Source organism: Tiliqua scincoides, chromosome 1, assembly GCF_035046505.1.
Source record: "Tiliqua scincoides isolate rTilSci1 chromosome 1, rTilSci1.hap2, whole genome shotgun sequence".
NCBI classification, from domain to species: domain Eukaryota; kingdom Metazoa; phylum Chordata; class Lepidosauria; order Squamata; family Scincidae; genus Tiliqua; species Tiliqua scincoides.
This window is the reverse complement of record NC_089821.1, coordinates 282,074,870-282,099,687: the sequence shown is the minus strand read 5'-3', so window position 1 is coordinate 282,099,687 and position 24,818 is coordinate 282,074,870. Positions and strand designations below refer to the sequence as shown.

Here is a 24,818-nt window from a genome sequence, read left to right as displayed (position 1 = left end):
TCCTTCAGAAAAGTGCCGCCACCTGTGAGGCAAACGGTGAGGAGGCAGTGAGGCTTTGCGCATGGGTTATGGGTGCTTGGCTGCCTCACCTGGCGGCGGCACTTTTCCAAGGACTTCAGTGGGGAGGCTCTGCATCACCTGCCTCCCCACCCACTGTACGTCCCTGCTAGTAGCCATTCCACCGCACTGTTTCGCCAAGGCCCAGAGCAGAGGCCTGCATCAGCACGGGTAAGCTAGGGAATCGTGTGGTTGGACAAGTGGGATTGCTTTGAGGGGTGCCAGGGAAGTAACTCTGCCCAAACTGAGAGGCACTGCTGGCCAAGTGGCAGAGCGTGCTGAGAAGCAACTGCTGCCCCCAAAGCTCCCTGGGGAGAAACCGATTGGCCAGCAGGGCTCAGCGACCAAGAGCCCTTGGACACCCTCTCCAGGTGATACCTGCTGTGTGATGGGACATGCTGGGCCTTAAGCAAGCCACTAAGAAGCCACAAGCAGGGTGACCAGATGTCATAATTGCAAAAGAGGACCAGGCATCCCAAAAATGTAGGACACTTGAGAAAAATGTAGGACATGACAAATGCTCACAACACCCCTATATTGATTTCATGTGGTTAATTGAAACACTGTATTCCTTATTATTAAATTTAAAACTCGATTACATATAATTTAGTTCATATGATTTATTAATTACAAGAAGGCTATGCACTGCCTGCAAGGGCTGCTCACAGGGAAAAGAAGGGCACTGAAGTTCTTTTCCAGGACACGAGGCTAAAAAGAGGACAAGTCCTGGAAAAAGAGGACGTCTGGTCACCCTGGCCACAGGGTGCCCTACACATGCCCAGAGGCACCGCCGGGCCCCCTCCCTCCATTCGCCTTCCTGGGTCAGGTCGCTGCGCTCCCTTGAGCCCTGCGGTGCCTGCCTGGGGCGAGCGGGCTGCTGTGGGCGGGTGGCACGTGGGCAGCACAGGTGCCAGGCACCCCCTCCATCCGGGCAGAGCTGTGCGAGACGGGCAGGCGCCTTCAGAGGGGGCTGCTCTCGCTGCCCCCTCCGAGCGCCTCCACGTGCCTTCCTGCAGGGGGCTGCAGGGCAAAGCGCCGTCTGGCTGCCCGGGGGCTGTCTGGTTTCCGCGGGTGGTCTCTGGGACTTGCCAGGGCACGGGCCTCCCCCAGCAGCCCCTGAGGATTTGCAGACACCCCCCTCCACTGCTCTGCCGAGCTCCGAAGCGGCTGGTTGCCTAGGAACACGCCGGCATCCTGCGCGGGGGGGCCGGGGCAGGGAGCGGAGAACAGCCCTGCCCGAGCCTCTGGGCACGCCCACCTGCCCACCCACCCCCGGGAGCCGGGCTGACTCACTCCCTCCCCGCAGCCCCTCACTCAGCCGCCGGATCGCGCGCAGAGCAGGCTCCGTCCGCACCACCGAGCCACGCTTCGGAGCCGGGATCCAGGTGATGCGGGCGGGGCGGGGCGGGGGCTGCCCCCTGGACTCCGCTGGGCCGGACCAGGGCGGGGGACCCCCGACCCCGCCGTGACTCTCCCCATCCGTCCCTCAGGCCAGGGGAGCCCCCCGCTCAGCTGCCGCCTGACTCCGGGCGCGTCCGCGCAGATGGACCTTCGGCTGCGAGAGCTGCGCCTGCAGGAGGAGAAGGAGTTTCTGGAGAGCGTGGCGCTCCCGGCGCCAGGTGAGAAGCGCCGCCCGCCTGGCTGCCCCAGCTCCAGAGCCAGGCAGACCCCAGCCCCAGGCCCGGGTCTGCCCTGGCGCCTCACTGCCTCGGGGGCTGCTGCTGGAGCTTGCTCTAGACTGGAAGCTGCTTGGGGCAGAGACTCGTGCGTGTTCTTGGACAGAGCGCCCCTCCCTGTTCTGGTGCACCCACCATCGTCACCCATAAATGGTTTCTGTGCCTGGGGGTGCCCAGCGGCAGTCCTGCAGTTTGGAACAGGGGCCGCCACCAATCCCCACCCAGACTGCTGGAATCCAGCCTGGCAGGGCGGGAGAAGTTTGGCAAGGGCGGTTTTTCCAACCACAGCAACAAGGAAAGCTGCATCTGAAGATCTGCTTCCTGCCTGGGAGTCTGGCTGAGGGTGGAAACTGGCCAGAAACCTTTCCCATTTCAGAAAGGTGCCATCACTCCCAGATAGCCCCACCCCACTGCCCCACCCCTGGGCTCCCTGGAGAACACTGAGGTTTCAGAATGATGGGATTCTCTGGTCTGGGGGGGGGGGGAATACAGGGCACAACTGGGGAGGAAATACTGGCCTCTTTGGAGGAGCAAATGAAGCTGAGAGAGAACCAGTGGGGTGTGCTGGAGGCACCAGTCTCAGTCTCTCTTCTTCTCCTGCGGTAGATGGCACTTCTGAGCCCTTGGGTGACAATGTGCTGGATCAGTCCCCTGTGGAGGAAGCCAGGAGGGGTAGTAGGGAGCAGGCCATTGTCCCGGAGCCGCTGATGACCAATGATGACTGGCAGGCCTTGTGTGTCCCCAAGTCCCCCAGGTAACCTGTTGTCTGGTCAAGTGGGTTACCTCGCTCCACGGCTGTAGTGAAGTGGTGGGAGTTGGTTGGTGTATTCCTTATTTGTGTCTGTGGGGTGATTGTGTCTTCATAGGGTGGGGGGGCCATAACAACCCCTGGCACCTTTCTTCCGTTCCCCCAGGGATGCTAGCCTAATCCTGGATGCAGTGAAACGCAACAAATTCCTACGATGCCTGGGTGATGGGCAGAGCCAGCCACTGGTGGAGAGCTTCACCGCACAGCAGTACCAGCCTGGTGACACCATCGTGGCTGAGGGTGACGACGGGCACACCATGTACATTGTGGCTGGTGAGAGGGCAAGGTGGGGATATGGTCCATAGCTGCTCAGTGCACCAGCTAAGGCCACCTATGAAGCTTAAGTATTGGCAGCATCAGAGGTGAGGCAATGGCTGGTGGTTCTGGGTATTTGAGGTGGCATTGAGGGCCACTGAAACCACCAGCTCCCAATCTGACCTGTGCAAGGGGCATAAAAGCTGCCAGCAACTTCCTTTTCTCACCCCCTTCTGCCAAGCCCCATAAGGAGACCCACAGTCTTCTGGTGCTAGTCCTGGGCTAAAGGAGAGTCAGGCCTAGCACCCCTGCTCCCATCCTCCAATGGCAGATTTTCAGCTGGGACTCCTATGCATCCGGTCCGAGCAGTGGCCTTGTGTCGGGTGTCCTTCTCTCTCATCAGTGGTTGCTCCCAGTTCAATGCCAAGCAGACTCAGCTGGATTCCCAACACACATGCATGCCAGCTCTGCCTGCTGTACATTGTCCAAAGCCTGCATCTTGGAGGGAAGGGCCAGGGTTTTTGCTGGCTGGAGAGCTTAGCACTAAGAGAGGAAAGTGGGACCTGCTCTTCTTGAGGTTAGTCGTCTTGGGAAGCTGCAGGGAGCACTTCAGGACTGGGGCAGCAGAGAAAGCTCTGCTCTCAACCCCCCTGGATGACACCTCTGCAGAGATAGGGTCCCTAGCTGCTGACCTCAGTGGAGAGTTCATATAGCAGGTAGGGGCAGGTATGACCTAATGCCAAAGGAGCAAATGCCATTGAGTCTGGGCAGACTGCCTACCATTTAGTAGTTATTACTCTCTCATCATATCTAAGCTCTTGATAGGTCTCCCTCACTGCCCTGGAACCTGAACAGTTTCCCATGCCTCCTATGAAGGACACACTGCTGCACCCCAGCAAGTGTAATTCTCAGGAGCATGGTGGCCACCAAGTCATCTGCCCAATTGACCTCTGAGGTGCTGTAGCATCTTTTCTATCTCAGTTGTTGCTCTTATGCAACTTCGGGCGCAATCCTAACCCCCTATGTCAGTGCTTTCCAGCACTGGCATAAGGGCAATGCAGCTCTGAGGTCAGGGAACCAACATTCCCTTACTTAGAGGAGCCTCCATGAGTGACACCCAACTGCAGGATGCAGCACATGCCCCATTGGCACCGCTATGCCAGTGCTGGAAAGCTCTGACATAGGGGGTTAGGATTGTACCCTTTGTTGCATTGTTCCTTCCCACAACAGTTTGTAAACCTATGGTATTCATTTCCTCATGGTACAGCCATAGTGGCTAGCAATGACATGGCTTTTAAAAAGGGTGCTGGGGATGTGGGACCTACGAAAGGTTTCCCCCCCCCCCCATTGTCTCAAGCAGTGGATTTATCATCCCCAAGTTTCAGACCTTGGCCTTCCCTTCAGTGTGCTGCCCCAGATGGCTCTGGCTCTGCGCATCTCCATTCAGGTTACTAGTCATTCAGGCTCTTTCCAAGGAGCCCCTCAGCAGAGTGAAGTCAGCTAGATCTTTTGTCTGGTTTCTGAACGTGCTGGAATGGCTGGGAAGGGGTGAGAGAGGGCCAGTCAGTGACCACACAGACAGTGGCACACTTTGCCATTGTGGCTAATAGCTAGGGTTGACCTCTCCAGGAATGTGACAGAACCCCTCCTGTCATCTAAGCCAGTGGTCATTCCCTTACCAGATAGTGGTGACTTCCATTAGTCAATTCCATGACTGACAGGTTTCAGATGGAGTTGACACGCAAGCCTGTGTGAATCAGCCTTGTTCTCACGTTGCAGAGGGTGAGCTCCGTGTGACGCAGAAGGGCCGCCAGCTCCGCACTCTGCTCCCCGGCGATGTGTTTGGGGAACTTGCAGTGCTCTACAACTGCTCACGCACAGCCACTGTCACAGGTAAGGGGGTGTGTGTGTGTGGTCTCTTCCCACCCCTAGCACTAGAAGCTACTGGTGCTAAACCTGTGAGTTCATGGAGAGAGGTATCCAAGCCTGCTGTTGCCCACCATCACTCTCTTCACTCAACCCAAACACACCATTTGTCCCCCTCTCTAGAAGTCATAGAAGTTATTTCTCCGTCCAGCTCCCTCAGCTAAGATCTTGGCATGGCATGCATTGGGGCGGGGGTGGGATGGAAGCAAAGTGGGGTGGGGTGGGGAGGGGAGGGGAGGGGAGCAGAGAACAAAGCAGAGTGTCCCCAGAAGGTTGTGTAAGAAAATAAGAACAAAATGATGCCAACACAAAGGGTCCCATGGCGCCTGGAAAAGGAACAAATGTATCATGACAGAAGCGTTTGTGCTCATGATGTTTGTTAGCCTTTCATGCATTTGCAGGCTCTGCCACAAAAGATGAACGTGGTTGCCCCTCTGGAATTGCATGCAATAATTTGAAAGCAGCTACTCATAACATTTAATGGCTGGGAAATATTTCTACTTCTCTAAACTAATTAGGCAAAGAACCTGAAGAGACAATAGTGCATACCACACCACTGCACCCCACACCCCCCAATGGACCTACCCAAAGTGCATCTGGGTGCTAAAGGCTGTGTTGGGACCAGTGCCTTCCAGTGGCATGAAGGCAATTCTGCCTCCTTGGAGTGATGGGGTGGGGTGGGGTGGGAGGCAACTGAGCATCCACTTCCCCCGCGCTTGCCCAGCAGTTGGGCCTTGTGAGTCAGGCTGCCTGTTGGGGCCGGGGCATCTCTGGTCCTGTTGCTATGGCAATGGTACAACTGCATCCTCCAACTCGCTGTACCTATTGAAGAGAGGCGGGATCTGCTTTTTCTGTTTTCTCCCAATGCTCTCAGCCAGTGGTTGGTGTGTTCAGAATGAGCCCCTGGCGCTGGACCATTTTTTCATCCCTTCAAAGGCTTTCTTGCTTTGGCACCAGAGTAAAACTTTGGTAGCTCACTGAGTGAGTTCTGAAATCTCCAAATCTTACAAGATTTTCAACCGGTGTGTAGATTGCTCAAGCTTCACAAGGGTGTTTCATAGAGTTAATGGCAGAAGAGCCACCCACGTTGGATGCGGGAGCTTGCTGGTACTTTCTGAAGCACTCTCGTGCACAACAATGACATTGACAAGTGACAGTTGTGCTTCTTGAGAAGTGCACGTTGAAAGCAATTCTGCCCACGTTCTCTAGCAGACCCCGTGGCAGCATCAACAAACCCCTCATTCAGCCAGACATAAAAATGCATGCCCCTCTTTTTCACTGCCCTGAACTGGCTGGGAGGAGGCTGGGGCTAGGATTCCAGGACTAACAGAGCCCTTCTTCCCCCAGCACTCACCCTTGTGCAGCTCTGGGCCATTGACCGGCAGACTTATCGCACGATAATCACTGAGAACGCCAAGCGTCATCGCACAGAGGTGCTCACTGGCCTGCGAGGGTGAGTGAGGGGGGCAAAGGTGGGGGGTGCAGGGGACCCTTCTCAGGGCCAGTTGCAGAGACGTCGGTCACAAAATGTGAGACCTCTTCTTACTTGCTTCCACTAGTCTCAAAATGGCAATTGCTTGATGTTTGTGGGGGGTGTGGGTGGAGGAAGCTGAGAATAGGGTGGGATCAATAGTAAGCCAGAATCAAAGAACAGAGAGAGACCTAGATGGGTACAAGCCATGAAGCAAATTATTAGGTGAAGAAGCAGAAGAGAGTTCCACAGAGCATGTTCAGAGTACGTTCCCTCACCACTGATAGACACGCTCCTCTGAAATTGGGAGGATGGGTGAGGGTGGGGCTTCCAGCTTGCTGCATGTGGCCTGGCTTGAGCCCCAGCATTTCTTGGCTAGAATGACCCAGAACTGCTTTCTGTCTCTCTGCTTTACCCAGGGTGAAGCCTCTGAAAGGCCTGTCAGATGCTGCCCTTTCTCAGTTGCTGGACTCTGCAGAGGAGGTAACCATGAACACTGGCATGCTTCCTCCTTCCCTCTGGTGCAAAGGGGAGCAATGGGGTCCCATGGTGAGGGCCCTCTGCAGCCTGCAGAACCTGGAGTGTCCATGGCAAGAGAGAGACCTCCCCCCCTGCTTAGACGTTTGCATTTGAGCATCTGTGTGTCTGTGTCTCTTTGCAGCGCACCTTCACTCACAATGAAGTTATTATCCAGGAAGGAGATGAGGGGCGAACCTTTTTCTTCATCCTCAGGGGACAGGTGGGTCTTACCTGCTCTGTTGCAGCTTCTGCAATGCTAAAAATGAATAGGGGAGTATCTGAGAATGTGTGAAGCTTCCCTCCCATCACTGAGTGCTCCCAATCAGTCTTCCCCCTTTGTGGGAGTGGAGATCAAGGCATCCAGGTCAGAGATGCATTTGCTAGGAATGCCTGAGTCCCTGAATCCCTTTTTACCACTGCCCTGCCAGAACCAATGTGTGAGAGGGCAGGGCAGTGGTTAAAAGAGATTCTTCTTACCCAGAATTCTCACCTGGGGTGTATGTGTATGTGTGTTTAAACTGGGGTTGCTGCCTGAACTGAACCCAGTACCCTTTTGTCTGCATAGCAGGGGCACTGCCACTGACTGATGGCCCCTCCCTCCCTCTCACAGTCAACCTTCCTCCAGGAGCCATGGTCCTAGGACCTCCTACTGTCCTGGAGTGCATTCTGGTGCAAGTTGTAAAGGGCATCCCACAGGACCACCACCACTTACATGTGGTAGTGAGCTGCATGGCAAGGAGATTGTCAAGTGGGGAAGGGGGAAGTCTCCTCTTTTGAATGAGGATCAGACTGCCCTAGGCCATGGGGCTGGGTCCCAGACTCCTTCCCTTCTCTCTGGCTGCCTAGCTCTTCCTACCCCTACAGGTCGAGGTGACCAGGAATGTAGAGGGGCAGGAGGAGCACATCCGAGTGCTGAAGGCTGGGGACCACTTTGGGGAGCTCTCCCTCATCCGGTAAGTGCAGAGTACTGGTCGGCTGCACTCGAAGGCTTGGCGCATGAGAGCCCTGTTCCAGGTGCCTGTGTCCCTTCCTCAGCAGAGCAACTTGAGAGAAAGCTGGAAAGAAAACCACACTGAAGGCTGTGCTAGAGTCTTCCAGGGGCACGTGGGAAGACCCTCAGAGTTTGGGTCTGCAGCCAAGCTGGGCAGGGAGGGGAACATGAGTTATTTGTCGCTGGTCTTCCTTGCTTGTCTTCTCTGTGTGTGCAGCAACATCCGCCGGACTGCCAGCTGCCGGGCCCAGAATGAGGTCACCTGCATTGCCGTGGCCAAAGAGTAAGTCAAGTGAAGGGATATCCCCTTCAGGCATGGGGAAAAGAGGGGTAAGGGAGAGGCAGAGTGTGGAATGTTTGCTTGCTCTTTGGACCCAATTGTCGCCTCTGCAGAGAGAGCACAACTTTGGATGCCAGAACTGCTGGGCCAAGACCTGTGAACAGCCCCTTTGAGGCTATCACTGGCCCTGCCTCAATTTCCAGGGTATAGAGAGCACCCTCTGAGCCATGGGGCTGGGGAGCACACATTCTGCCAACACCATCAGAAATGTGCTAGCAGAAGAGAGGCAAAGGCACTCATGCCCCACAAAACAAAGGACATGTGGAAGCCCCATCCATGTGGCAGAGCACATACCATTGGACGGTATCTAGGAACATACAAAGCTGCACAGGAGCAAGTCTGGATCCAGAAATTCTCCAAGACTGTAAACCTGATACTGCAAGGGGAGTGCAACCACATTCAGAACGATCTGCAACCCAGCTTCAGCCAGCCTGTTGATCTCTGGCCTCTGTCTGACCTGGACGGTTTCAGGTTATTAGACTCATCCTCTCTAACTGCCAGGCATCAGCTCAGGACTTCTGCAGCCTCCCTGTTGCTGGATGGATGTTATAAATATTCATAATATTCAAAACATTAGCAACAACACTGCTTTACAGCAAAAGCAAGTTCTCAAAGCAGTTTACGTAGCAAACAGAACGAAAAGCTGATTTCCTATCTCAAAGGAGCTTACAACCTAGAAAAGATACAAGGAAAACACCAGTCACAGTCCTTGAGGGATGCTCTGCTGGGTTGAAGCAGGACAGTTCCTCTCCCTCTGACAAAAATAAAAGACCCATTACTTAGAAGTTGTCTCCTTGCCCAGTTAGCAAGAGCAGAATTGGATATTATCAGCATATTGATGACAGCGTACCCCAAACCCTTGGATGACCTCTCCTACTAGCTGCGTAGAGATATTAAGAATGGGGCACAACATGAGACCCTTTGGGACCCCATAGGCCAGTGGCCAGGGGTCTAGCCCCCAAGCACCATTTTCTGGAACCTGACCTACAGTAAGATCAGAGCCATTGTAGAATGGTACACCCCCATCCCATCCCAGCCCAGATGGCTACCATAAGCCACAATTCTAACCAACTTTCCAGTGTTGACATAAGAGCAATGCAACACCGAGATACAGGAACAAACATTGCCTTACCTTGAGAAGGCCTCCATGACTGGCCCTCAACTGCAGGATGCAGCACTTGCCCCACTGGCACAGCTATGCCAGTGCTAGAAAGTTGGTTAGGATTGTGCCCATAGTTGAGGATATCAGAGGCCACAAGAGGTCCAGCAGAACTGACCAATGTGCACTTCCCCTGCCTAACTTCTGGTGTAGGTCATCTCCCAGGGTGACGAGGACTGTTTCAATCCCTGAACCAAAATGAGAAAGAATCACAATAGTTAGTAGAACTTGGAGTTGGGTCACCAATACCTGCTCAGTCATCTTGCCCAAGAATAGCAAATTCAACATTGACTGAGGGTTGTCAAGGATCCATACAGGATTCAAAGAGAGCTTTCTCCAAAGAGGTTTTAGCGCAGTGGTGTCAAACTCATTTCATACAGCTGGCCAAATGGCATTTATGATAGCTGCAGAGGGGCGGATGTGATGTCATTAGGTAGGAAGACATGTCTTAAATAGATCATAACCAGAAATAAGCACCTTTTCTCACTTAGAACACATTAACTGCAAATGACAGAAGAGAAAATCTGCAAATCTTGATCATATTTTGAGATATAGTAGAGCCCAATTATCAAGCGGGCTGCCCTTTTAACATAGCACTGCTCAGCAGCTGAGGACCAGATAAAAAGCTTCTGCGGGGCACATCTGGCCCTTGGGCCTTATGTTTGCCACCCGTCTTAGAGCAACCTCCTTCCATGCAGTAGAGACGTTGTGGTGAATGCCTCCTTAAGAATCCATCTCCACCGCCCAAATGGCCAGTCTTTATGCAGTCAGACTGGACAAGGGTCCTTCGAGCATGTGAACAAGGGCAGTGAATCAACTTCAACCTTAAGCATGTTGAAAATGAAGACATACTTCAAATGGCAAACAGCATAGATACAGACAGCGGTTTCTGAGTGGGCTGAAAGTGGCTGTGGAAATATTCCTAGTGGTCCATGGTGCTCTCTGTCAAACAGGTTTTGGAAGCAAAATGAAAACCTGCAAAACTTGTTTGCACAGAGGCGAGAGTAGGCTGAATCCTTCACAGCCCAGTCAGTCCTGATTCTGTTTTCAAATTGTCTTCACCTCCCTCAAAAACTAGTTCTCTGCAGCCAAAGAGGCTTAGACAAAAAAAAAAAAAAGAAGAAGCACAAAATGTCATGTCAGGTTATCTTCATCACCATATTTTACTGATAAAGGGCCTCTCATTTCAATGTGAATTTTAAAAGGACAGGTTCCTGCTGGCAGGCTCACCCACCAATGGGGATAACAGGCAGGGTGAGGAGTGGGCAGAGAAGTTCCTCCCCCACTCTTTTTCTCCTGCAGGGTTCCTGGTGTCTGTTTACCTTTGCAGAACCCTGGGGAGGAGGGGAAGCCACTCAATACCCCCCCCCCAAAGCTGCTCTTCTTTAGAGCCAAAAACAAGTTGGTTTGAGTCTTTTCCAGGTGTTGAGCCCAGGTTTCCCTGGGGTCAGAAATGCTAGCTTATCCTATAACCTCAGGCACAGCACTGTATTTGATAAGGAGGTCTTTAGCCCCATTCCAGTGGAGGGGAGGGTGATGGGTCAGAGGCCAGGTGGTTCTTCAGTCTAAGTTTCTGCTAACAGCTCCTATCTCTTCATTCCCCCTATAGAGATTTCCAGGAGTTGAGCCCAATGTGTGCTCGTGAAACGTAAGTATTTGGGGGGGGGGGGTAAAGAGGGACCTTATTAGAGCTGCCAGGGGAATGCCAATCCTGCTCCTCATAGAGAGGACACTCCCCACCCAAGACCAGCCCTCATGCTCCAGTCCTAGGAGCAGAGGAGCCACAACTCTGGTCTTGGGATTCATTGAGATGCCCTCCTCTGCCTTCCTAGCCCCATCCCAGTGACACTTCAAGGGGACTGCTTGCATTTCTCTTCTTCTGACCCTGCTGCGAGTATCCAACAATATCCTAGCCATGAGGATGCCCCTGTCCACCCAGAGTCCCCCTTTACCCCCCCTGTTCCCCTCCCTCACCATCAAGCCTCTGGTGAAGAGGCAGGGTGGGCCATGGGAGGCTCACTCCATACAGAAGCAAACACTTAGGTGTCTTCTTCTCTGCTGTCTTGGCTTTAAGCAGAACTGGGGAAGGAGCCTGTCCATCTTGCCCCTTTCCCCAGTCTTCCAGGCAGGAGCTGGTGGACAGTCCTGTGGAACTGAAGGGGGAGGGGGGCAATCTCCCTTCCTGCAGAGGGAATTCTGAATCTGCAAAGGGAATTCCTGCAAAGGGAATTGTGAATTCTGAGAGACACTGAATGTTGTCTGCTCTCAACTGGAGTCATTTTGCATTCCCAGATTCTATCTTAGGTATATTCCCCCCATCCACTGTATTTCCCCTCTGGGAGGCAGCATGGCTTGTAGAGAGTCCTAGAGCCTAGTAACTCCTCCACATACACATAGCCCCCCCCCCCCACACACACAGAGGCTGTGGGAATGAGCCAGAATGGGGTGGGTTAAGATGAAGGGCTGGGCTCTGGACTGTGTGATCCTGCCCAGTGGGAAGGGCTGCTCCACTCACTCTGTCTTTCTTTCCTGCAGGGAAGTCGCGGCTCAGGAGGTTACCCCACTCCCTGAATCCAGGCGGTCAGTGTGCATAGTCAAGCCACAGCTGCATTGGGGAGGGTCGGGTGGGTAGTGTTGGGGGACTGTGGTTGGGGTTCTCTGCTGTGGTGCTGGCAGCAGCTCATTGGTGGGCAGGAGGAGAAGGCAGTGGTAGTGCCAGCAGCAGCAGCAGCAGCAGCCAGGTGTTCAGGATAGTCCTCCAGTCAGACTCTGCTTCCCTCCTTTTAGGCCCCTGCTGGAGAGGATGGGCTCTGAAGGCTCTGCAGGGTGATTCTTAGGTGGCAGCAGCAGCAGGAACCAGGATGGGAAGCTCAATTGAACAGTTTCCTGGGGAGACCTGAGGCCTTAGGAATGCTTTCCCCCCAGTAGCTCTCCATCTCTTTCCACTTGGCCGGCAATGTGCCTTCTTAGTCAGGAGCTGCCTGTTTGTGTGCCATGCACCATCATGGTTCCAACCCAGGTTGGGCTTTATTCTCTGCAGCCTGGACTCAACACCTGATAGTGAGCAAGGCTGAATAAGCACTGCAGGATAACTTGGTCCCCAAAGCCCAGGGAAGTCAATGCTATGTTGGAGGGAGAGTCACCCATCCTCCTGCCCTCCACAAATCAGCCCTCACAAACCAGGTTCCAGTGGACTGCAAGCCGATAAAGTGCTTGTTGTGCAAAGGCCTAGCTTGCTCATGTGAACAAGTTGAACCACACAGGCTGGGGAGAGGCATGAATTGTCCTCCCTGCCATCTCTTGCATCGTTAGCCAATTTGGCCACACGGATGAGTCCTACCTGAACAAGCCCATCCGGCGAGCATGATTGGCAAGGCCATAAGAACAGCCTGATCCCCATGTCACAGCTGGTAAGACTGAGGCTTGCCTAAGGTCACCCTGTGAGGTAAGAGTCGAACTGGGAAGTCTTGATTTGCAGCTCAGCTCCTGAGCCACTAGATGCTGCACCAGCTTTCCAGATTTTCCGTTGTAGGAGTGGATCTGGGGGTTGATGATTGATCTGCACCTGAAAGAGTATTGCAAAAACATGCTTTGCAAAAAGGTTTTGTGATGCCTCCTTCAGCGAAGGAAAGTTCACACTTTCCCTCTTCTTTTCTGGCCCTGCAGTGGCTCATTCCTTGAGGGGTCTCCAACCCCACTGCAACTTCAGGATCTTCTGCCTGTTTTCTATGAGGATGGGGAGCAGCAAGGGAAACCAGTGGTTCTGGGTACTGGTGGCTTTGGCACCGTTGAACTGGTAAGAACTGGGGAGGGTGAGGGGAGGTGTGGCATATGTGGCAACTGGGATCTCTGACTGCCAGCGCTTAGGACCCTCGCCTTCCATTTTCCCTCCTCCTACATGTCCCCATCATGGCCAAAGCAACACCTCCAGATATGCTGATTGCTGACCACTTGGGCTAGCCTTGGTCCTACCTCAGTTTTCCATGGTGTCATGTGGGCACAGAAGGCCTGATTCTGCAGAGTTTGTCAGTAACCTTGGCAAAAGAAGAAAGGCACTTCCACAACATTTTGCGGGGGGGGGGGGGTATTCTTTTGTCAAGCAAAGAATTCTCCTGCCCTTGGCTCTGCTTGGCCCCAAACCATTTTGTTGTTTGCCAAGCATAGCTGTGTAGGGGTTCAGACTGTGTAGGGGTTCAGGAGGGGTAGCAGACCCCTCCCTGGTCTGCTGTCAGTAGCAGCTGTCCTTCAGCCCTGGCCTCAAATTCCCATCCTGGATGATTGGCCATATTTGCACTCCCATCCCAGGCCTTTTTTTGTCCTTTCCAAATGTGGCTCTTTCCCCCAGTCCTCCATGCCACTGACAGGGTGTAGAATGGCTGAGCTTGCAGGTGGCTCCTTGTGTCCCACCCCCCCCCCTGCCTGGAGGGACCACCACTGTGCTGCCTTCTTTCTATCCCCCCTGCCAGGTTCGATGTGTGGAGGGGGGTCAGGACCACTTATTTGCCCTCAAACGACTCCGCAAGGACCACGTGGTACAGAAGCACCAGCAAGAGCATGTCCTGATGGAGAAGAAGGTGCTACAGGAAAGCCGCTCTCCTTTCATTGTCAGGTGGGGCGTTCCCTCCTCTATGCCACCGGGGGAAGGGGAGAAGAGGGTGTTCTCTCTCCCCCATCTTTCCAGGGGAGCCAAAAAAGAGGAGCAGACTGTGTCCTGGAGACCACAGGGGAGGTAGAAATTGCTGGCCTGTGTGTCTTATCACCCTGCTGCCATCCCAAGGATGAAAGCCATTCTCAGAAGTGTGGACTGAGGCCAGGAACTGGCTTATCCAGAGTCTCGGGGAGACAGTTCTGAGTGCTGTATCCACATTCTAAAAGACTGTAGTTTGTTCTTAAATGGAGAAGAAAAGTATATGCTCCCTGCCCTACCTCATAGGAGGCAGGGTTGCTTACAAGAGCAATGGCTAACACAAGCCTAACAATAATAGGTCGTCAGAAGGCGATCAAGACAAGTGCAAAACGGCAACCAGATCGGCAAAGAAAATTAGAGGCAAGAATCTTGCCAAGGCCTTCTCAGAGAGCCAGATCTTGGCTGAATGCTTGAAAGTGTGCAGTGTTGCAATCTGCCTGGCCCCTGGCCCTGCCTGGCCCCATCTCAGCTGTTGAGAGATGGGGGCCCTGCACACTCCTTCCTCCCCACAACAATTGGCATAGCTAGTGGGGAGTGGGAGGCGGGCTGCCCTAGATGCCACCCTCAGCGGAGTGACACCACTAGTGACCGAAATTGTGGTTTTAGGAATAATACCGTTATATGCCATTTGATGTGTAATTTACAGCAGAATGCAAGAAAAACATCGGAATGAAATATCTCAATTCTACCAAAAGTTACGGGCAAAAAACCAGAAAACAAAAATGCAACTGTCTTTTGTAGCAAAAAGTACATTTCCTTAACTCAAAATGGACCAATGAGACTGATTGTTCAAAGAGCCAATGAGATATTATTATGACACAGCATGGAACCATTAGTAAGGTGACACCCACGGGGGGGGGTGACACCACTAGTGACCAAAATTGTGGTTTTTAGGAATAATACCATCGTGTTATATATCATTTGATGTGTAATTTAATGTAGAATGTAATGAAACAAATCACATTGAAATATCTGGGTTCTATCAAATGCTATAGCCAAATAACTAGGAAAGCAAAACAAAATTGCCTTATGTCACAAAAAGTGGTTTTCCTTAACTCAGAACTGACCAAATGAGTCTGAGTGTCCTGAGAGCTAACAAGATGTTATTATGACACAGCAAGGGACCAGCATTCGTGGTGAACTAGAGTTTATCAGTGATAATTAACATGAACCCCCTACATTGAACCTCCAGATGCAGGGCAGTATGTCACTGACTACTATGTGCAGGGGAGGGCACTGACATTCATCCATTCCTTGGCTGCCAACCTTCAGTCTCGAAAGACTATGCTATAAGCCTACTGCACCTGGTATTCCCAGGCAGTCTCCCATCCAAGTACTAACCAGGCCTGACCCTGCTTAGCTTCCGAGATCGGGCATGTGCAGGGTAACAGTTGCTTGTGGGGAAATATTTACTGCATTTATTTTCTGGCCATTATTATTATTCATATCATGTCATGACTCTTAGCTTCATCTGCCTCACAGGGTTGTTGTGAGGACAAAAGAAAGGGAGCAACCATGCACACCACCCTGAGCTATTAGAAGAAAGGTGGTATAAAAATGTGAAAAAATAAGGGTGCAATCCTAACCAACTTTCCAGTACTGGTATAACTGTACCAGTGGGGTATGTGCTGAATCTTGCAATTGGGGGATAGTCATAGAGGCCTCCTCAAAGTAGGGCAATGTTTGTTCCCTTACCTCTAAGTTGCTTTGCCCTTATGTCAGTGCTAGAAAGTTGGTTAGGATTGCAGCCTAAATAAATAAGTAAATAAATAAATGTGTCGTATGAGAGTGACAAAAATTTATGGGCCTTGGGTGTCAAATGACCTAGCTACGCCACTGCTCACAACTTGCTTGTATTCCAGATTGAAAAAGTGGCAAATACTGCCACCATCAAGGCCAGGAAGCTGGGGTTCGCCTTGCAGATCCCCTCTCCAAGATGCATGGAAAGAGGCCCACCTTCCTAGGGTTCCCCTACTGCGGAGGCCATAACATAGGGCCAGCAGTCATGGCAGCAAAAGCAACATGTTCTTTGCTGAGTCAACCACACCAGGCAGGTTAATTCTGAGACAGGGAAGGGCATCTTTGAACTTTTACCACATACCTCCACCACACAGAGGGTGGCTTCCCTGTTAGTTTGTTAGGCTTATCAGTGGAATGTCACTTCCACCAGCACCCTCACACTTCTGCTGGTAGATAGGATTGGGCTGAAAAAAGCACAAACAACTTTACTTACACTTCACAAGCATGTACGTCTTTGTTGGCTTCTCAGGTCCTAGACTTGGAACAGAGACTCCAAGAGCTATTCCCTTTGCATGTGTGCATGAGACCTCATAGTGTGGCTGACTCTATGTGGCTGGTAGACCTGACAGAGAGAGGTCTGCAATGCTTGGAGGACTAGGAGGAGAGAGAAGAGAGGAAGCTCTGAGTGCCCTCTCATGGGCTCTGAACATAAGAACATAAGAAGAGCCCTAATGGGTCAGGCCAAAGGCTAATCCAGTAGAGCTTCCTGTTTTTCACAGTGGCACACCAGATGCCTCAGGGTACACACAAGACAACAAGAGACCTGCATCCTGGTGCCATTCCATTACACCTGGCATTCTGAGGTAACCTACATCTAAAATAAGGAGGTTGCACCTACCCATCATGCCTTGTAACCTGTGATGGACGTTTCCTCCAGAAATTTGTCCAATCCTCTTTGAAAGGCATCTAGACCAGATGCCATCACCACATTCTGTGGCAAGGAGTTCCACAGACTAATTACATGCTGGGTAAAGAAATATTTTCTTTTGTCTGTCCTAACTCTCCCAACACTCAACTTTAGTAGGTGTTCCTTGGTTCTGGTGTTATGTGAGAGGGAAAAGAACATCTCTCTATCCATGCTATTCATGCCCTGCATGATTTTGTATGTCTCAATCATGTCCTCCCTCAAACACCTTTTTTCTAGATTGAAGAGCCCCAAACGCTGTAGCCTTTCCTCACAATGGAGGTGACCTAGCCCAGTAATCATTTTGGTTGCTCTCTTCTGCACCTTTTCCATTTCCACTATATCCTTTTTGAGATGTGACAACCAGAACTGGACGCAATACTCCAGGTGTGGCCTTACTATAATTTGTACGACGTCATTATAAAATTAGCAGTTTTGTTCTCTATATTTTTTCTAATGATCCTAAGCATAGAATTCTCCTTCTTCAGCACCTCTGCGCTTTGGGTCGACACTTTCATTGACCTGTCCACCAGCACCCCAAGATCTCTCTTCTGATCTGTCACAGACAGCTTAGAACTCATAAGCCAATATGCAAAGTTTGGATTTTTGCCCCAATGTGGATTACTTTACATTTACTTACATTGAAAAGCACCTGCCATTTTGCTGCCATTCTCCCAGTTTGGAGAGAGCCTTCTGGAGCCCTTTACAATCCCTTCTGTTCTGCACCATGCTAAAAAGTTTATTGTCATCCGCAAACCTGGCCACCTCACTACTTAACCCTCTCTCCAGGTCATTTATGAACATGTTGAAAAGCACAGGTCCCAGTACAGATCCTTGGGGCACTTCGCTTTTCATCTCTTTATTGTGAAATTCCCATTAATACCCACTGTCTGTTTCCTGGTCCTCAACCAGTTCCTAGTTCATGAGAGGACCTGCCAGGCCCATAGTCAGGATTCTAGAGGTGGGAGGGCAACTATTTTTTCAGGGTAGGTAATTATGGGCCCAATCCTATCCAATTTTCCGGTGTCAGTGCTGCTGTGCCTATGGGGTCTGACTACTTCCTGTGTTGGGGATGCAGTCACAGAGGCCACCTTAAGGTATGGGAACATTTGTTCCCTTACCCCGGGGCTGCATTGCGGTTGCATCAGTGCTGGAAAGTTGGCTAGGATTGGGCTGTGAGTTGGGTATGTATTTATTTATTTTATTTTCACATTTTTATACTGCCCTTCCTCCCAAAAGCTCAGGGCAGTGTATACAGCTGCTCCCTTCCTTTTGTCTTCCACATCCACATTCCTGTTGATTTTTTCAAAAAATTCTAAAGGGTTCATGAGACAAGACTTACCCTTAAAGAAGCCATGCTGATTCTCCTTCAGCAAAGCTTGTTAGTCTATGTGTTTTAAGATTTTAGAACACACTGGCTTGTGTGTACTGAGGTGGCACAGCTTGAGTCTGGGCTGGGTCAAGAGGGTCTGAAGAGCAGTGGTGCACCCTGTTGGCAACCAAGCTCACCCCTCCCTCCCTCCTTCCCTCCCTCCCTCCTCCAGGCTCTTTGGGACCTTCCGGGACAGTCGGCACGTCTATCTTCTGCTGGAGTTTTGCCAAGGAGGCGAGCTGTGGGCCAAACTGCGTGAGGTGTACGGAGAACCAGCTGTGGTGGGCTTGCAGGGTGTGGGGCAGAAAATGCCAGCAGTGTTGTGCACTTGGCTGGAAGGAAAGAAGAAAGGGGTAGCATGTGGGGCTCTGGACTAGTAGTGGAACTTTGCAAAAGCATTGAGTAGTGAACAGCAGCCCATAGAAGTCCTGCCCCTGACACATTCACTCAAATGATGGGCTCAGAAGTGTGTGTACAATAAGGTGGCTGTGTGCAGGTGGCCATCAGCACTTCCAATATCTGAGGCAGTGTTTGGGGGATGTGTGGAATGGAGGATACCATGAAGGCAGCAGCCTTGTCCGTCATGAGTGACTGAAGAAGCCTGAGAACCAGGGGGGTTGCCCATAACCCTGTTCTGCCCCCAGGCGCTGCTTCACGGAGCCAATGGCCATCTTCTGCTCTGCCTGTGTGGTTGAGGCCCTGGACTACCTGCACACTCAGGGCATCGTGTACCGGGATCTGAAGCCTGAGAACCTGATGTTGGATGCCAAGGGCTATGTCAAGCTGGTAGCTCTTAAATTTGGAAGGAGAGAGGTCTTGGGGCCCCAAGCTGCCTTGAAAGCACATGGTTCGAGTTGGGACTCCTGACCCCTGATTGCAACTGTGGGTGGATGGCCTGTCATCTGTGGGAAGGGAGAACAGACTCTGAACATGCCCAGAGGCACTCTTTGTTATTCAAGGGTCCCACATTTGAAATAGGCTCTGGATTTGCCACCAGGTTCCAATCACACCCAGCAGGAAAATCAGTGCCTCCATGATAGCTCTGCTGTATGGGGTGGGGGGAGAGGTGGAGGTGGGGTGGTAGTTGTGATGGGCGCATTTAGCAGGGCAACTTCAAGGGGTACTCTGGCTGTACTTTCCTCTCTCTGGCAAGGCTTTGTGTCTGCTCTAGCATTAGTGGATGCAGAGGCCACAGACTGGGAGGGGATGTGCTGTCCTTTCCTCTCTCCCACTCTCCTCTTGCTTTGCAGGTGGACTTTGGCTTTGCCAAAGCACTGAAACGTGGGGAGAAGACCTACTCCTTCTGCGGGACCCCTGAGTACCTGGCCCCTGAGATCCTGCGCCATGAAGGCCATGACTATGCAGTGGACTTCTGGACACTTGGGGTGCTCATCTTTGAGATGCTTGTAGGACGGTGAGTCCCCCTCTCCCCTCCCAGCACAGCAGCAGAAGGATGCTCCCCCCCCCCCACAACTACTTCTCCCTTCCTAGCAGCAGGTAGTGGAGGAAGAGAGCTGCAGGCACCAGAGAGTGGAGGATCAGCTGTGCCCTATGAATGCCAAGAAAGGTGCTGGGGCCTCCTGTCCTAGGTTACTGTGGGTCATTCCCCTAGAGCAGTTGGGCTGGAGAGAAGTTGATCCACCTGCCTCTCTGCCATTGGGTGTTTCTCTCTCCACCTGCAGAAGATCTGAGTGTCACCAGCCTTGGGACATGAGCAAGCTTTCAGCAGAGGTGGGAATGGGGCGAATCAATGGCTGCTGCCAGGAGTGGGGCAATGGGAATTTTTTGTTATCAGTGCATAGAGATTCTATCATATTGCATGGAGAAGGGGCAAATGGAGTGGGGCTGTCCTGCGGTTTAGTCAAAGGTGGACAGGTGAGGTGGGAGCAGTGCACAGGGACCTCCCTACAGCAGGAACAGTGACATCTTCAGCAGGTGTGCTCAGGGACTGCCTTTGAGGACCTGAGCTGAGACAAATCAGCAGGAGGCAAACTGAGAATGCCAGAGGGCACAAGGGCCAGTCTGACCTGCCCTCAGATCAGGACTGCCCATGTTATGCTGTAATATATGTTCTATTTATCTGGAATAATTTTATACCACCTTTCAATTTGTATTAATTTGTTTCAAACCTTTGCATTCCACTTCAAGAGTTTGGGATGAAACATATTGATTAAAAAATGCATCTCAGTAAGTTTCAAAATAGAAATAAGTGGCAGTGGAAGAAAGCACAATGGAAAGCACAGTGGAAGAAATTTAACATTGACTATCTTATTTTATTTTTTGCTGTACAGTCTTAGTGGGCCATGGCTGCAGGGTGGGGGTGGGGTGATGGGCCCCTGTACTTCAGAACTTACCATTACACCACTGGAAAGGGGGAGGGTGCCTTCTTGGCTCACAAGCAGCAATGTGTGTCCCCCATACCTATTCCTGACCCCAGTGTGGCATTAATTTTTCCTGCGTTTCTCCCTTTTCTTCTTCTCCAGTCCCCCATTCCACAGTACAGAACCTCAAAAGATCTACAGCAAGATCATGGATGGAATATTCTCTTTCCCCGTGTTCATGAGCGAGGCTGCCTGCTCTCTTGTAGCCAAGCTTTGCAGGTGTGTTTCTCTCCATCACTGGCCGCTACCCTCTATAGTGGAGAGGGGACCCTGTATCCCACCACTGTGTGTGTGCACACATGCATGTGTTGTTGGAGGGTAGTGGTGCATGCCTACTCTGTCCTCAGCTTGCTGCTTAATCTGCATTTGTTGCATTGTTTTGAACAGAGCAGGAGTTGTTGGCAACACAGGCAGCTGCACCAGTGCCTGACAGTTCATGCTCTTCCAGAATGCCAGTGAAATGGCAGGCAATCCAGTGGGCACATGCATGGGAAATAACATTGACCATCTTCTCCCCCTACCTTCCTCCCCATGCAGGCGCCGGCCAGGGCAGAGACTGGGCAACACCAGCAGTGGGATCCGGGGCATTCGGAAGCACAGGTATGTGCTCTGCAGGGAGACCGCTGGGCTCATTTTTTGCCAGAGAAAGGTAGAGGACTAGCGAAGGCTTTGCATTCATGCCTCAGGTGCAGGTCCAGGGTCTGCTGTTGAGCTCAGAATGTTGATTTTTGAGTGGGGTGACCATTGTTGAGGTTGCCACTGGTCTAAGAAGTTGCCACGCTCTCCCTTGCAGCTTTAGCTAGCTCACAGAGCTGTGTGAGGATAAAGTGGGGCAGACCACATCTCTGTAAACCTCCTACCTACCTCCAGGGTAGGAGACAAATGTTGATGATGATGAATACACCAAGTGAACATCACACCAGAGCTGACTGCCTCACTGCACGCCCAGCAGAAGAAAAGGAGGCAAGGAATGCATCAGTCCCTCCTCAAAGGCCAGCTCCACCCCAGCTCTTAGCCATAAGGGAGATCCCTTATTGAGAACCTGTTGGAACCCCGAATTCCCTATGGAAGGGGGTTCCAACAGGTTGCTACAGGGAAGGTCCTGTTCTTGGGGGAGACAAATCCAGCCTCCCTTTAAGAAAGGATCTGAGAATGTTTTGATCAATTTTAGCAGTATTCACATCCTGTCCTTTCTCCTCCTGAGACAGGCACCCAAAGCAGTGAGCACCATGTGTTAATGACAAGCCATCATAACAACAGCAATAAGAAGCAAAGAATTAAACAACTGAAACGTAAATGACCCACTATAAAAGTCAGAGAGCATTTGGGGGAGGGGGCAGGAGAGTGAGCCAAGCTCCTCCCCCTAGGCAAAGTGAACTAAGATTGTCTTCAGCTGCCAGCATGTCCCAGCTTTATTTTGTCAAAAGGAATCATGCAAGGAAGGAGCGAAGGGATCAAGAGTGTCTATGGCAGGCTGGAAGGAGGCAGATGCAGACTCAAGGTGAAGGGCACCCACAGTTTGCTGCTCCCCACAACCTGCCACTTCGTGTGAGCCGCATTGTCCACTTAATGGGTGAGCTGGCCATGGGTACCCTTCTCTTTGATGACAATGCTTTCCACAAATGCTTTCTGTCCTCCTGCCTCGATCTCACCCCCAAGTAAAAACACAGGTGTGGGTTTCCTACCCCGACCCAGAGCAGCAATTCAGGATTTCCACTGCCTCCCCAGTAGAGTTGGGTGTCATCTGCATAATGGTGACACCCTATCCCAACCCCAACCCCCCAGGACCTCTCTCATAGTTTCATGTAGGTGTCAAACAACGGAGGGGACAAAATGGGTGCCTGTAAGCCAGTGAACCTGACAATGAGAAGGAGCCTCCAGCACCACCTTCTGCCATCTGCCCTCCAGGAAGGATTGAAGTCATGCAAAATGGTGTCCTCAAGCCCCACCCTGGCATTCCAAAAGGACTGCAGGTCTGATGGCATTGAGTGCTGCAGAGCGGTCCAGCAGAACCCATGGGAACACAGTCCCCAGTCCAGCTCTCAGTGTAGATCATTATCTGGGAGAACCCAGGCCCTTTCCGTCCCAAATTAGTCCCTGGCTGAAAGCCGGGCTGGAAAAGGTAAGGATCATCCAGACTGATTTTGCCTCCTGGCCAGGCTGCCGCCCCACCCTGCTCACCATGCATTGCCTACATCCTACAGATGGTTCAGCACTCTCTCCTGGAAGAAGCTGGCACTGCGTCAGATTGAGGCCCCCACTGTGGTGTTGCTGAAACAGGTAGGGATCTGGATTTCTCCCTTGCACACATGTTTCTATCACCCAACATGGCTCTGGTAGCTTGGGGAACCGCTATCCCAGCTCCCCAGTTCTTTCTTCTCTTCCTCCTCCTCTTCCAGGGTTTCCCCTATGCCAACTTCAAGAGATTCTCCATTTCTGGGCAGCTGCCTGAGGAGGAGTTCTCTGGCTGGGATGAAGATTTCTGAGCTCCTGGAACTGCTGGGGGCCACAGCTACCCCCTGGGCACCCAGGAGCACTGGAAAGGTCTGCAGGAGGCTGCTCCTCTGCCCCACAGACTGGATGGGCATTTGGAATCCACACTTCAAGGCCAGTAGAGCTCCAGTGGCCTCTTCCACTCCCCCCCCACTTGATGTTCCTGGTGAGGGGGGCTGTGGCCTTATTCCCTGCCTGCCCGCCCCCTTGCCCATGTGTCCCTCCTGCTTTCTTGGAGAAATGGGGACAGTGGTGGTGTCGCTGTGAAAGGGGCAGATCTTGCTGCCCCATCTTGTGCTGCTCAATGTTGGGAATAAAGTTGTCAGGATCTGCATTCTCTGTGCTCGGCAGTGCAGTGGTGGTGCTGGTTTGTGTTCTAGGTGCCTGATTTCCCTCCCCCCCCCCCCCGCTGCCTCACAAGATCTTGGACATGCCTCCAGGCTCCTGTTGGCTGCCTTTTCAGAGCATTACTGTCTCTTTTGCAGTGGAGCAACATGCTGTGATCATGCAGGGGTTAATGGAGGGCGGAGCCTTGTTGCAAGAGGGGAAGGCCTGTACATGTGTCCTTTTAAAAAAAAAAAAAAAGGCAAAAGGACCACAGCACACAAGGCATGCATTTGTCAAACAGATCTGTGCCCTTAAGCCGGGGAGGAGTGATTCTGTCGGAGAGGAGGCAGTGCTGCCTGCCCCTAATTGCCTGACTCTACCTGCAGCACAGGTGTTGAGCTTCTCACTAGGCCCCAAATGAATGGTTTCTCGCTTTGTAGAGAACTGGCCTGTGCCAAATGTCACGCCAATGTGTGCCGACACCATGAGGCCTGCACTGGTTGTGTTTTCAGAGCTATGTGTGCCTATGCGCTCGTGCTTAGGCTGGCACCATTTTTCTCAGGTGCATCTTGGCTGCCCCACACACTCCAGCCTTTTGACAAGCTACTTTGCCAGCATGAACCTGCTGGAGACCCCAAGGGAAATGTCTTTCCGCTGTTCTAAGACGAGAACAAGAGCACTTCAGTATTCCCAAAGCAAGCACTTTGTCACTCATCAAGCACTTTGTCCAGATATGTTGGGATTATACAGAGGCTGCTGCAGGGCCACTTTTTGGTAACTTTTCCGAAGCACTCCCTTGGTCCAAATCAGCCACCCTTCACATATCACCCAGATGGTCCTGCGTCCCCATCACCAACACCCCTCCTGGGCTCCTTGAGCAAGGCCACGCAGCTGCTCAGCCTCTGGATCTCCTTTCAAGAGTGGCTGGCCTCACTGCTGATTCTGCAACACCATTTTTCCTTCTCTTGGTTCTGCTACTTCCTGCTCCCTCATTCAAGAATATCCTTCTTCACAGTGACCAGCCAGAATCCCACGTGGAAGCAATGCCTTCACCTGCTGTTGACCCCACTCCAGCAGTTGCTTTCCTGTGGTAGACAGCCCCTGAACAGGTTGCATGTCACTCTTCTGGGAGAGCCATTGGTAGAGCTCCTTCTCTGTTTATTTATCTAATCCTCATTAAAACTTATCTGTGAACCAAACCAGGAAGGACGAGGTCATATCAACGGCCCTTTTGCACCTTTTTATAAGTCTATAAGTGGTGACTAGCAGCTGTGGGAGCAGGGTGGCCACAGGACTCCGAACTCCTGTGGTTCCTCTGAATGCTTTTCCCATCAGTGCCTCTGAACACTTTCCTCTCAGTGCCAAAGGCAGCTTTCATCCTGAGGCAAGTAGCGTTTGTAAGGGAAGACCTTCTCTCAGGACTACAGTGTAGGGCTAAATGGCTAGAGAAACCTTCCCCTTATCCAGATTGTGTATTGTTAGTAGTACAGTCCCGAGTATACCCATCCATGCAATCACACAGACACCTGTATCCAGATGCATGCTTTACACTTGCAGTGTTTCTCAAACTGTGGGTCAGGACCCACTAGGTGGGTTGTGAACCAATTTCTGGTGGGTCCCCATTTGTTTAAATTTTTAAAAAATATCTTAGA

The 24,818-nt window shown here is 51.9% G+C and overlaps 1 protein-coding gene across 1 annotated transcript; it reads left to right on the top strand.

Annotated features, from left to right (window-relative positions):
• Positions 1-1,600: 1,600 nt before the first annotated feature.
• On the top strand, positions 1,601-22,832 carry LOC136647952 (cGMP-dependent protein kinase 2-like). The gene is made up of 20 exons (XM_066623855.1): positions 1,601-1,676; positions 2,340-2,487; positions 2,648-2,814; positions 4,576-4,689; positions 6,070-6,175; positions 6,613-6,676; positions 6,855-6,932; positions 7,577-7,665; positions 7,921-7,986; positions 10,812-10,850; positions 12,869-13,014; positions 13,548-13,567; positions 13,669-13,811; positions 18,138-18,227; positions 18,610-18,751; positions 19,216-19,379; positions 20,449-20,565; positions 20,884-20,946; positions 22,551-22,626; positions 22,746-22,832. Exons 1-20 carry the CDS (start codon positions 1,601-1,603, stop codon positions 22,830-22,832), a joined length of 1,995 nt encoding a protein of 664 aa, XP_066479952.1.
• Positions 22,833-24,818: the final 1,986 nt, after the last annotated feature.